This window comes from Serinus canaria, chromosome 13, assembly GCF_022539315.1.
Source record: "Serinus canaria isolate serCan28SL12 chromosome 13, serCan2020, whole genome shotgun sequence".
NCBI classification, from domain to species: domain Eukaryota; kingdom Metazoa; phylum Chordata; class Aves; order Passeriformes; family Fringillidae; genus Serinus; species Serinus canaria.
The window spans coordinates 7,420,445-7,434,303 of record NC_066327.1 but is presented as its reverse complement, the minus strand read 5'-3'; the positions used below and the strand labels follow the sequence as shown (position 1 = coordinate 7,434,303).

Here is a 13,859-nt window from a genome sequence, read left to right as displayed (position 1 = left end):
GCCCAAGCAGGCCATGAGTATCCTGGTGCAGGTCCTGCTCACCCTCCTGGTGCTGTCAGCCTGCCTGGCTGACGTGGTTGCACACACACTATGGGCCAGGACAATGAAGGAGACCATGAATCAGCTGGAGAGGCTCCAGCAGCAGGTAGGGCTGGCTGGTGCTTTACCCACTGATGGCAAGAGCAGATTGTTTCACCAGGCTTGGAGGGAGTGATGCTGAGCCAGAGGAAGGTGATGAGCACGGGGCTCACAGTGCTCCTGGGGCCTGGGGGTGGATGGATGTGTGTCTGTGTGTGCGCGTCAGGATGGGTCTGTGCTGTCTGGAGTCTGATTGCTCCTCTCCTTTGTGTCTTCATAAAGGTTTCCTGTGACAAGATGAATGTGATAAATATATTTGAAGATCATAAGGTAAGAAAAAACCCCAACCATATAGCCCTGATGGGTGCTGGGAGGGTGCTGGGGGCCAGAGGAGAGCACAGGGGGGTGGGAGGCAGGTGGGAAGCCTGGGATCCTGCCTGTCCTGGTGTGGTGCTGTGGAGGAGCAGGAGCCCACTGTAATCTCCCAGCACAAATGTTGGGCTGCCCAGCTGGTTCTCACCACTCCCAGTGCCCTGCACGGGTGCCCATACCCATCTCCACCTCCAGCCAAAGCAGCATTGGTGGCTTCTGGCCACCCTGGGGACAGGGAGAGCCCAGAGGAAGGGCAGGGATGGGCACCTGTGTTTGGGCAGCAGACAGAGGTTTCAGCTTTTCAGAGAGAGGAGCACCTCCCTTTGCCTTGGAGAGCTGTCACCAGCTCAGACACCCACACACACCTATTGCACAGCATCCTGAGAGCTGGGTATCCCTCTTTAGCCCCTTATCTGGGGAAGGCTCTGCAGTTAGCACAAGATTTAATAGCAGATAATAAGGCCTCTTTCTGCTCTGAAAACTGCTGCCTAAGCCACGCTCCCCAGCCCCAGAGTTCCTGTTTTCACAGAAAGCCCATGCCCTCACCTCATGCCATGCCTGGCAGCACCCCAAGGGTACAGCAGCCTTCACTGGGGGGCTGGGGCTCAGAACCCCTCGGGGGACCCCCACACCCCTTCTGCCCCAGGGAGCAGCCCTGCTAGTGAGAGGAGATGCCTGAGATGCTGCACAGCCCCACACTCATCATTGCCCATGCTCACAGGGACACACTGGTCACTCGTTTGAAGATACTGTGAAAGCTGAGACAGAGCAGGCAGCACTGGGAACATCCCTGGGGAAGAAAGTCAAATCGGTTTTTTATTGCTACCAGCACTTTATTTATTAACTCCTTATCTTCCAAGTGTCTGTGCTATAGGGCTTCTCAAAGCCCCTAATGAAGGCAAACTCTTCTCAGGTGCTTTTGCTACTCCTGCAGCCTCCCTGCCTGCTCAAACCAGTTTAATTTGCAGGGAGCAGCTTCACAGGGTCCCACAAGCACACCTGCAGCAGGAGCACGATGCTCCATCACAGGATTGCTCACTGCTGTGCCACACTGGCACAGCTTCTGCCAGGGGTCGATTCCTCCACACCAGGAAAGGGATGGGACCAGTGCCAGCTGTGCACAGATGGAGCTGGGAAGCTTCAGGGAGGCTTTGGCACCTCAAACCACAATTTTCACCGATCCTTTAGGATAGAAATTTATTATTTGCAGTGTTTTTACCTGCTGCTATTAAGAGCAATGACTATACAAAAGAGTTTTTTAAAAAACCACATGTCTTTTCCCAGAGACGTAACAATACAGAGATCTTATGCAAAGCTGCCACAATTGCTCAGGAGGTCAAGAGCTGCCACAAGGACCTCGGGGGCGTTTACTTCAACTTGCTCAGCCTGGTCGGGCACAAGGTGAGGCACAGTTCTTACACTGCCCACAGCCTCAAGCTTCTCCCTTGGTCACCATTTTTATTTTACTCTCCCACCACCCTTAGCAGCCCAACCAAAGCTGCAGATCCCAATTCCACCCCAGCAAGCTTTCTAACAATCCTTTTCCCATTCCAGGAGCCATGTCCTGTGGCATCAGGCAACACCACCTCACTGAAGCATTTCCTCAAGAAATTAGACCATGTCCTCCAAGAAGAGTTTAAGAATCAGAATTGAAAAAAACACTTTGTCTTTTTAAACTATGACCCTATTTTTTTAAGATTATGTATAATTCTTTAAATAAATGTATTTTTGGATTAAATGTGCTGGCATTGTATAGGACATTACACAAGACAACAGTCAAGAGAGTTACAAGATTATGGAACAAAGGTAGTGTGGCTAGGAGTTGCCAAACAATTTGTCCTGCTATGGCATTCAGCTCGTGCTAACATGAGGAACACAGGTCTAAACAGAAAGAAAATCCCAAGAAGTGAGAAGCCAGGCCACAAATGGGGCATGCTCCTGAGAGCTGGGAACTCCCAAGTACATGCTGGAGCTGCAAAGGGAGCAGCATGGTCTGACACTCTCCTCACTTCACTTACAGCCTGTATGATCTCTCTACATATGGCACAGCCCTTTGTGGGCCAGGACTGTGCAGGGTTTGGCTGATGCACCAGCTCAGTCACAGCACTCTGGGGAGCTGCAGAGGCTGCAGACCATGGAGAACCTGGCACTTGGGGCTGAGCAGGCTGGGGGGCACAGGCACTGCCAGGCAGCACAGCTCATGCAGCAAACAGAGCTGAACCTTCCCAGCTGCTGCAGGTGAATTCACACCATCTGCCCTGTGCACCTCTTCCACCTCTTACAAGGTCTTGCTGCCCATTGCCCTGGGGCTTGGCAGCAAGGCTCCAACACAGCCCAAACCCTTCTCCAGCATGCTGTGCAACTCAGAGCTACAGAGGCACCTCACCCACCCTTCCTCACCCAGTCCTGACACAACTGAGTTAAGAAGATATGCTATGCATAATGTTACTTGGAAAACATGCACACAGGGTGGAATTAGGAATCAAGAATTTTATTTCATGGTATGAACATGCTCCAGGGACACAATATTGATATATACAGTATAATGAATTAACTTTAATAAAACAAGAAATAGTCAGAAACAAACAGTTAAAAAAACAAACAGAAAGACAAATTATACAGACTAGCAGTTTTTCCCTCTATGCAGGCCTGGCTAAGCAGAACTGTGGAGAAAGGTGAAAGCTGGACATGTGCAGACAGTGTAGTCAGTAAAAGGCACTAAGGACCATTTCCCCTCCTCTTAAAGGATTAGGAACAAGTTAAATATTAAATAATTCATTTACACAACATTAAGCAAAAATCTCATTGTTAAGGTCCATGTTCTGGAATGAGGAGACTCTTCTGTTAGCAAATGCAAAGATGAGCACACACAGTGTATGTTATGTAAGATGAGTTTTGATAAATACCATAGAGCACATACTGACCCACAAGAAGAAAGGCTGTATTAAGCTCTTGGAAGTCCATATAAATCAAATCCTTTCCTTATTAAAACACATTATGGGCCCATGAGACATTCACAGATGGGCAGGGCCACAGAGAGGGGCCATGTGGTAAATCCACAAGCCAAACTCTCTGGTTTTACAAGAAACTTCCCAGAGCTTCAACAAAATACACTACTTAACAGGTGAGCCCAACTGACAGGGCACATGACCTGTTGTTCCACTTGATTGAAAATCCTCTTACAGAGCAAATAGTTTGTCCTCCAAGCCTCTGCAACAGGAGATAACCAGCTTCTCCAATCTGCCAATTAAAGGTGTGCAAGTAATTACTTATTGTTTACCCCTGCTCCAAGGCTCACTTAAACATGCAGAGTACTAAGCTTTTCAGCAGCAGGACTGTTAGGTTAATTGTAAATCACATGCCTTTACATCTGAAGTATTTTAAATATTTCAGTATTTTAAATGGAGTACCATGGTTCACAGCAGTATCTTGGAGGGACTGATACCTGTCAGGTAAAAAGATTTTCAATGGCCTTTCTGAAAGCACAGTTCTGGTTTAACTCCTGCCAAACCAGATCATTCAATAAATGTTAGCACAAGATACACCACAAAAAGGAAACAGAAGTTATCCCTGGTTCTGAGAAGTAGTACAGGCCACAGCTATGCATCTATCTGCTTGGACTCAGAACTGGAAGACTTTAAGCAGCATTTAAGCCATCTTCAGTTTGGGTATTTTGATGAGAAGTATGTATGTTACAAGAGATAATCCAACTCTATTCAAGCACATTTAAGATAAGGTCAGCTCCTTCACAAGCAAAACCAACTACAGCTTCAATCAAGAAATTTTGAGTATTTACCCATAAATGCTAGGCTAGAAAAAACAAATGCTTGTATCTGTATGTTGTATGAATTCAGGTGACACTCCCCCCAAATAGAGAGGGCAGCATGTTCTTCCAGGTCATGATCCTGAAAAAAAAACATTAAAAACACCAGGAAAAAGCTTACAACTTGTTTAGAATATAACTGAATATATCCTTCAGAGCAAAACATGTCCTTACAAGACCAGTTTTAACTATTACAGATCCTGTCACAGACCCCAAGGTACCTCCAGATAACCATCATGACAGAAAGAAAGGGAATTCAATGTCTTTAAGTGCTTCACAGGAACATTCTGGTAAAAGCAGATGTGGCTACTAGCAAGGACTCAAGACACCTGAGGAGCTGCCTTGTTTTCTGTCACACTGAAGGACTCCACTTCCCCTGTGAGCAAACACAGCTTTTAATCCTCCAGGAAACACTAAGATGAGGTCACAGCTCATCCCTCCACCCTGCACAGGAGCCGCTGAGACACCCACAGCTGATGTGAGGAGTTATAAAACACACACAGTTTGAAGGAGAGCCATTTTCTCTGTGACACAAAGGCAACATAATAAAAGTGATATGTGTCTATTAGCAGCATAATATCAAATAAAAAGAGCAGCCATCACAAATAAATGGTAACTATCAGAGACCAAAATTTTTTCCTCTCAGAGCATAGCCAGAGATGCATACAGTGAGGTCAGGGGATATTGTTCTGGGAAAATTGGGCAATTTCTTCTGTTTTACTAAAGGAGAGTCAAATTTATCCTCACTGCAGGGCAGTGGCTCAGTGCCTTGTAGCCAGGGATGAGGAAATAGAGCCACAGCCCTATGGCTGACACCAAGTCCTGGTGTTACAGCACCCTCCTTAAATCATCTCAGCTGTTCAGATTACAAAACTACTCACAAAAATACCAGCCCTGAAGCATAAAAAGCTGCCAAAGTAACACAGCCTTAAAAGAAGGAAAAAAGCTCTCTTCTGCCTTAACATCCAAGGTCTCATTCTCCACAGTGCCAGCAGACCACAAACAAACTGATAAAAATTAAAGAACTCTTAGACACCCATGGTCCCTTTTCAGAAATCTCAAGACTTTTGTGGTTCATGTTTTTCCTACCCAGCTACTTTCTTTGTACAGCAAGACAGCAAAAAGGGAAAAGAACTGTGTATTCAACACATAACACAGTGTGTTAACAGCCACAGTGAGGAATATTAAATAAAAAGATTTGATGCTCTTAAAGGTTTGCAGCAACTACATTCAAACACAGATCAGTGCAACAGAGGACAACAGTGAAAGCTGCCAGTTATGTGCAAAGCAGGGCATAAGTCAGATTTACCAGCCTTAATTTCAAGATTTCATTAACTGTTTTGAACTAACACATCTAGCACTTAAACACACATCTAGAACCATATTTTCTATACATTTCAACAAGGATTGCCAACAAGTTTCCCTGCACAACACATTTAAGACATGGAATTTCACAACCATCAATCATACATACCAGTTTAATATTATGTTAATATAACATACAATATACAGGCAACTAAGGAAAAATACATTTTTTTAAATAAAAAAATTATAGCCATGTCAAACTGTGCCATCTCTTGGATTCCATATTCTGGCCAAACCTTATACACTCACTGATTTTTACAGGAATTCTGACCAGGTGACACTACTGCAGCAGGGAATCAATGACAGCTCCTGGCTTGGCCGAACGTTTTCTGTTTAGAGAGCAGAAAGGAAAGGGAAAAACAACACCACACACACATCATTATGCTGTCTAGGAAAGACAGGGACCAGCCACATTTAGAGTCAAAACTACATGACACGACTTGTCCATAGGCAAACAAAAAGCACAAGAAAGCATATGCTGAAATCTCCCCCAACAGCCCTCTCCTCTCCATGGTACCAGTGTGTGCACTGGCAGTGTGCCAGATTGGGTTAAACTGGGCCAACAAATGCAGCAAAATAAAGCAGGGAGCTGGAAGAGGAGAATGCAGCAAAAGAACAGCAGAAAATCCCTAGACAAGTCTTTCTGGACAAGATTTAGTGCAGTAAAGAGACTTGGTTCTGTCACACCTGGCAACACTGAACTATACCATGCAAAAATTTTGTCTTTTGCCTTCTCATTAAGCAAATGTTTGAAGACTTGTGGTAAGTTTGCATATACAAACTTCAGCCTTCCCTTGGGTAAATCCCTCACTGCATATAAATACCCCAGAGCTCTTCACCTTCTCCCTGTCTTGGGCCTGGATCTTCCTTTTGAAGTCCTTGGCCTCTCCAGCTTCATCAGAGATTGCCTCAAGCTTTCTTCAGTGTAGGCTAAGTAAACATGGGAAAGGTCCACTTCAAAGGGCTAGAAAAACATCAGAAAAATCTCATAAGGCAAAGTCATGAGAATAATTTTATACACTCATCAATGGTGCTTTCATGATACTCAAAGACTCATATCTTCAAAAGAAAAGAAAATTGAGATTGGACAGTTTGGCTCTAAATACAGAGCAGCAATCTCAGGCAGGACTTGGGCCTGTACAGTTCAATACATTCATTCAACAGTCACTCACATCTTTCTCTTTTTTATCCAGGACAGGCGTCTGTTTCCTCATATTGTTTCCTGTATATGCAACGCATTTCTGGAAGCAGAAAAAAAGGTTTGTGAGTAAAACTCTGCACAGTGAAACTGACTACAGCTTCACCAGTTTCTTCCTGGGCTCAAGGAAACCCCTGAGAAGCTCATACTAACATTAGCTTGTACACAAGCCAGGCAACCATTCTTACCAGCTGCCACTCTCCTATGTCTTCGTTCCAGTGAACGTAGTTCTCAATCATTTCCTACAAAGAAGTCAGGACAGTAAGTGTTAGAAGTGTTAGACTTGCACAATCTACCCTCCAGGTGCACTTTCCAGAACATACATCCTAAGGCCTGGACAAGCTGTTTAAGAACAGTTTTGATTCCTTACAGGTTGTTCCTATCAGGACAGGTACATCCTGTGCAAAACTCCCCCCTTCCCCCCCGCCATTTATATTCTGAAGTCTACAGAAGAGAAAAACAGCCCTCCCAAATTGTATGTACTGGAGAGCCCCCTAAAGCATGGGATTTCCATTATGCCAACATCATCAAGACAGTAAGCAAACACTGTAATATGGAAAAAAATGAAAACTATTTAAAAAATTGCCCTTTTCCCATTAAATAGCGTGCACTATATTTAAGCTCATTGTGAATTTTCTGTATACTGGAGTTACAAAGAATGCCAAAGATTTAAAAATCCAGTCTTTCTGTTCATATCAGACATTAGCAAGCCCAACTTCAAGCTAATGGAAAAATCAAAGACTTTGAACAGACCCACTGCATGGGCACACAGTGAATATACCAGTTAACTATGTGGTCAATGTGGTTTTCTTATTTTTATAAGCCTTTAGGAAAATATGCTGCAAGAGAACTGAAATTAGCACAGTACAACTCCTGCCCCAGGCTCAGGTGCTTTGCCTTCACCTGGTAGTCCTGAGGAATGAAGTTGTCTATGATGAGAATCTGAAGCCGAAGCTCTCTGCTCAGCTGCCGAATGTTTTCCAGCAGCCCTTCAATCTCTCTCTGATGCTCTTGCTGTAGATCTGCCATCTGAAAACAAAACAGGCATCTGAGAGGCATCAGACTTATCTTAAGACATGGTAACAGCCTATATTGTCTGTATGAGGTTTTTGGAAAACAAAAGCAAATTCTGATTATTAGTACCAGAATATCTCTGACCAATAAATCGTCTGAAACATTTCAACTCAGAGATGGGTGAAAACAACAAAGTTCTCAGTTTCATAAACCCAAAACTGGCCTTCTGCCAATCCAAGCTGATTCAGCTAAGACTAGATGAAGAGCATGAGACAAGTTGCATCACTGGCAAGGTTTCAAGGAAAATCTCTGATCCCAAAAACCAAATGCATTTTTTATGAAACGGGAACTCCAGCTACCAGCCTAAGATACACTGATCCAGTGACTGAGGATGAGGTAACAAGGGCATCAGTCCTAAAGGACAGGCAGCTCAGAGCAGAGAAGCCTTTGGGCTGCAGCAAAGCAGGACATAGGGCTGCCAAAAAGCAACTTGCATTTCATTTCAGAAATAACCAGTGGTTCTCCTTGAAGTTCGTGATATCTTAGGGTCCCACACATAACCCTTCTCAGCCTGACCTGGGGAAAAGCTCTACAACATGCTGCTCTAAAACTCCAACTCCAGACTTAGTATTTTTGAATTATGTGAGCCAAATGAACAGTACAGAAAGACATTTCTAAACATACAGAACATTTTCCAGCATTACAAAGCTGATGGCTTACCCCTCCCAACTCTAGTGCCTCCCAGGATCACTGGCTGAGGATTTTAGATACTAACCTCTGACTTTGCAGCCATAAGCATGGTCCAAACTTTCTTCAATTTTTTGGTTTTCCCCTGTGCTTCCTCCTGGAGGTTGGTGTATTTCTCCTCAATGTCCAAGCGTTCTTGCTGTGGACAACATTCAGCACAGACACACACATTAACAATCACAGAAACTCTCTGCAACAGTATGAACAAGAGGAAAAACTACTTGAACAAACAAAGCATCTGCCCAGAGTCCTGGCTGAGTCAGGCTGGCTCAGACCTGCAGGGGCCACACAGCCAATAAGTGACCTGTGGAGGGGTGGCTCCTGCAGTGCTTCCAGAGCAGAGGCACATGTGGGTAACATACCCTGGTGTGCCCTGCCATTGCTGCTTGCAGACAGCCACAGGAGATAACCCCACCTCCTTCTCCTCGAGCTCCTTGCGAAGCTGCTCTGCTCTCTTCCTTCGTTCCTCCAGCTCCATGTTTGATTCTTCTAAAAGCTTCTCTTGCTCCTCTGCTTTTGCCAGCAAGTCCACTCCTCCCACAATCACCTTTTTCTCTAATGCAGATAGTTTCTCCAACAGGGACTGGTGCTCTTGCCTAGACAGAGAGGTAGGTGTGAGACTTCCTGTCCTACTGTGCTCTGCAGGCATCAGGTCCAGCTTGGTTTTATAGCCCAGACAGCACTCAAAGGGCTGGAAAAACTTGTCCTGCTGCTGAAGGTTTAACTGGGGGTGAGGCAGTGCAAATGAAAGCAGCACATTCCCCAATCTCCAGCTCCCACCACTTTCTCTCAAGCAAAACCAAATCAAGCAGAGAAGTGCCTTCCACTGCAAGTCACCTCTGTGAGGGGCTGCAAACACCCAGTGACATCACCAGGCTACTCAAGGCACCCTCTGCCCCCAAAAGGGCCCTGCCAGCACAGCAATGCCCAGAGGCAGCTGCTGAAATAGAGAGGAGTGAACAGAGATCAAGGCAGCTGCTGAAGTGCAAACCAGGAATGCTGGCTGCTGCTGGAGCAGTCTATTTGCAGTCTATTTGCACTATAAGGTAGTGTGACCTTAGCAGCTTTCTGGCTTCAGAATAAAGCACCCCTACACCCAAAATGACATGCTTGTGACTGTGCTGCAGGAAACCTGGCCTGTTACAGTACTGCTGTTCCTCACAGCTCTTGGGAGATTAATTTATGTTTCTAGGCTATCTTGCACAACTGAGTAAAGTTAAGGAAAGAAATGGCAAAAGGATAAAAGTTTGTCTTTCCCATATACTCTATGCTCTCAAAGCAGAATAAGCTCCTCTTTCACCTTGACAATAGCAAGGGGTGATGTTCATTTTCTGCAAAGTTTGACAGGCACCCTACCAAGCATCTCCAGATATTTGTCTGATTAAGGAAGGAGCAACCCACACAACCACACGAACTGCTCAGAGCATGGTACTCACTGAGCTTTGAGCAAGTCTTTTTCTCTCTTCTCCAGTTCAGCTCTGGCTTTATTTCTTTCTTCTTCTTCCATATCAAGCTTAGTTTCAAGAGCTTTTCTCTCCTCCTCAATCTTTGCTTGCATCTCTACCATTTTATCAGGGGAAACTTTCTTTTTGCCTTTGAAAGATATGGGGAAAACAAGTTAGTTCACTGAAAAGCAAAACAATCTCTGTATCACAGCATTTTTTTCAAGTTCAGATTCAATACTTGCAATTAACAAATATTTCATTTTATCAGCCTCAAAATATTAATAAATATTTAAAAATATTAATAAATATTAAAAAATATTAACAAATATTTTATCAGCCTCAAAATGGGCAAAATTCAGTCCTTCAAATCCCTTTTTAACATTGAGCAGTTGTCACCAGCTCCTACTGAGTAGCAATGCTGTGTAACTATCACTGGAACCTAATGTCCCCAAAATATAAAACACACAAAGAACACCAGGAAAAGGAACACTGCTTGAAGAGAGGCCCAGTCTGGAAACCCTGATGTTCTAACAATGCAGATCAGGCCACAGGAAGGAAAACACAAGACTGGTTTGACCCACAGCTACAAGAGCTCAGCTACCAAGAGTTACATACTCAAATTTCAGATTAGCATCTCTACCATTCCCCTCATTCACTGCCCTCCTCACAGGCTTACCCATTCCATAGTAAGCATGTAGATATTTTTAAGAATACACTACTATGGAAATAGAGAAATTCAGAACAGTCCTATGAAAACCAGGCAACTAAAGAAACTTCTTGATGATATTTGGTCTATGTAACAGTGACTACCCACAGATTTGAAAGTACCAAGGTTGGCTCTGGCTTAATCAGCAGGGTCTTTACAACAGAAGTATCAGAGCAGCACACCAGGTCCATGTCTTGTAGGGCTACAAAGGGAGTGGCCAGAGCAACTTACTGAACCTACCGACCTCAAGAGTTGGTCCCAAACACCCCAAATTTGAAATAAAGTGTGAGGCTGCTGCTCTAGAAAGCCACTCTGCAAGTCTTGAGGCAACTTTCATTGCAATCCCAGGAGTGCCTAAGGCAGGTGAACATAGAGATCCTAGGGGGTTATGTGGAATAAGAATGGATTTCCTCAAATCCACAACACCTAAACATCCATTTATTCACAAGTGAATTCATAATTTTCTTGTTTTGCTTTTCAGACATGAAAAAACCCTACCCTTGAGAATCCAGCTCTACTTGAAACTAACAAGAGCCACTGACTACCTCCTGTTTTTACAGTGAGAACACACTCAAGGAAGCTGTTCAGTAAAAGGCTTCTCCTCCTCCAGTCTTCAAGATACTCAGCTTCACTCATATACATGTATTTTGTTTATAATCATGTACGTGTTATACACATAAACACTCCAGCAAAGTGTACTGCATATGTAAACATGCACGAACATATTTCACATCTGCATATATAGTTCTTCATGTGCTCAAGAGCTTTAATTAATTTTGTTGCAAGGCAAGGACTTCACCACTATAGTAAACATCATCATTGCCATTGGTTACACATCAGAATCAGATAATGAGCACTTCTTTCTGGGCTTGTGGTGCAAAAATCTCTCACTAATTAGACTTTGAGTAAGAAGCTTTCTGAAGGGCTATACAGAGCTCATCATATGAGAAGCCAGATAAAGCCTTCTTACTATTAGGATACAGACCTATATATTCTCAGTTTAAGAGAAAAAGGTGAAGTGAAGCAAGTTGTAAGATCCTTTTACAAGCTTTGCAAATGTAAGGAGGTGAAAATCAATTACACCAACCTGCTTGATCTTGCATTAAGAGGAAGTAGAAAGCAAATCGCAGAGAGGCAGCAAACACATAAAAAGAGGAGGAGAGAAAATGTTATTGCTTTGATCATTTTGGACAAAGATCATCAGCACCAGAACAAACAACAAGTTTTACATTCATGTTTCTAGGGTAGAAAATATGAGAATCATAACTAAAAACCCCTCTATCAGAGCAAACACTAATGCATCATGTTATGCTAAAGCAGAGAATGTGTCTGTGCTTCAGAGTGCCTTGCCATCCAGGATAATCTTCAGCTGCATTCTTCTGCCCATTCAATGCAATGCTGGATCTAAACACAACATTAGGAGCCAGCTGCAAGGATCATGACCTAAGAAACAGTTAAAGGGGGTGGATTTTTCCTTCAATTAACAAACTTAACGTTCCCCACACTCAAGAGAGCCAATTATGTTATATTACCTGTAAAGTATTAGCATCCAGAATACATGTTCTAAGTTTTAACCAAGATTTCCAAGCCAATTCCTTGCAAGATACAAGACAGTTGCACACAGGGAGTCTCAACACAAGATTTCTCCATTTAATTACACAGGGGATTAGTAGGTTAATTTGCAGTAACTGGTGCTTCCATAGAGGTATAGAGCCACTTTTGGTTATTCAAGCAAGTGCAACAAAAAAGGCAGGATAGGAAAGGGATAATGAAAGACACCACATGCAGAAGGGTCACACTAGAGGACAGTTAATATCCCAAACCACAAAAAGCTACACTTATCCCAATTGCCAAAAGCCCCAGCACAACTTGCCCTACAGAGCGATCTCCAAACCTGCAGGAGATGGACTCATCCACCTGCTGACACATCAGCAGTTTGCTATTAACTGTCCTCATCCAAATAAAACAGGTTCCAAGCAAGCTTTAAAGGAGCAGGATTGAAGCAATTGGAATTCCCAGGCTACAGTCATTGGATCCACCAAGGGCCTCCCTGGATTGTGTTACCCCTAACCCTGCTACCACCCTTCTCTGAGCTGAGGCTTTCCACTAACATCACTAGTGTAAAAGTGAGTGAACTACACAGCAATACTTTCCAGGGTCTCTCCACACAGGGAGAATGGAGTGGAATGCTTCTGTCCAGGATAAAAACAACACCAGGTAAAGTCCCCACAAGCCAAGTCCCAAGATGTGATTTGTTTCCTCAATGCTCACTGACTATAGGTTTTTATAGGCACAGTGTCCTCTCTGCCCAGGAACAGCCCAGACCTTCCATACTACTAGACCAAAATCTGGATCTCCTGTTCCTCTGAACTAAGTCCCACAGAGATCAAGAACTTCATATTATAGGGCACTTAAACCCCAAGCACCAAGGATTTTTTTTAAAGTATCTGCAAAAATAAAGCAAATCAACCAAGCATTGCCACATTTTCTTTGCTAGCATAAGCCTTGTGCTGTTTGACTCTTATCCAATACTAATTTTGAGAAGGCAGAGTCCAATATAATACAGAATACATATCTAGCAGTCCTTTTAATGAATTCATATTGTAGCAATTCCCGTAAAAAATTTAGCTCAATTTTACCCCCTTTATTTTAAAAGGCACACTTAACACAAGCTGCAAACTGGATTTTCTTAACCTATTATTTCTCAATTACCTTTAAGTCTTGCTCAAGCAGCCTACTACATTGTTTCCTATTCTCTCTCATATCTGGCTAACAATGTGCACATTGAATAACTGTTTCAAGCATGGAAGCAGCAAAGGAAAAGCATGCTTTAGCAGAGTTACAGCTTGAGGTTTATCTTTCCAACAGACAAAGCAGGGAAGAGTGCAACATTGCAAAATGGAGTGTGCAGATTATGGAAAGGCCAAAGCTTAAAGGACTTAAGAGCTCCCACTCACTAGTGAAGGACTTATCCAGAGGTTTCTCTATGACAGAGCATGTGGAGTCTGAACTACTGCTGCTGCTACTGCCTGGAAAACAGAAATGCGTCCCACAGAAAAACCCAGAGAGGAAGAAACATGCAGATGGGAAGTTAGTTCTAAAGGAAAGAAA

General features: G+C 43.6%; 1 protein-coding gene across 1 annotated transcript in view; it reads right to left on the bottom strand.

Moving 5' to 3' along the window:
- Positions 1-2,920: 2,920 nt before the first annotated feature.
- KIF3A (kinesin family member 3A) overlaps positions 2,921-13,859 on the bottom strand; it is a 19,219-nt gene continuing 8,280 nt past the window's right edge. Inside the window, exons 10-17 of the mRNA XM_030229199.2 lie at positions 10,034-10,190; positions 9,013-9,193; positions 8,626-8,736; positions 7,740-7,865; positions 7,025-7,078; positions 6,811-6,879; positions 6,478-6,602; positions 2,921-5,967 (exon numbers count right to left, since the gene is read on the bottom strand). Coding sequence (XP_030085059.1) covers positions 5,919-5,967; positions 6,478-6,602; positions 6,811-6,879; positions 7,025-7,078; positions 7,740-7,865; positions 8,626-8,736; positions 9,013-9,193; positions 10,034-10,190 — 872 coding nt within the window. The 3' untranslated portion in view covers positions 2,921-5,918. The remainder of the gene's footprint in view (positions 5,968-6,477; positions 6,603-6,810; positions 6,880-7,024; positions 7,079-7,739; positions 7,866-8,625; positions 8,737-9,012; positions 9,194-10,033; positions 10,191-13,859) is intronic.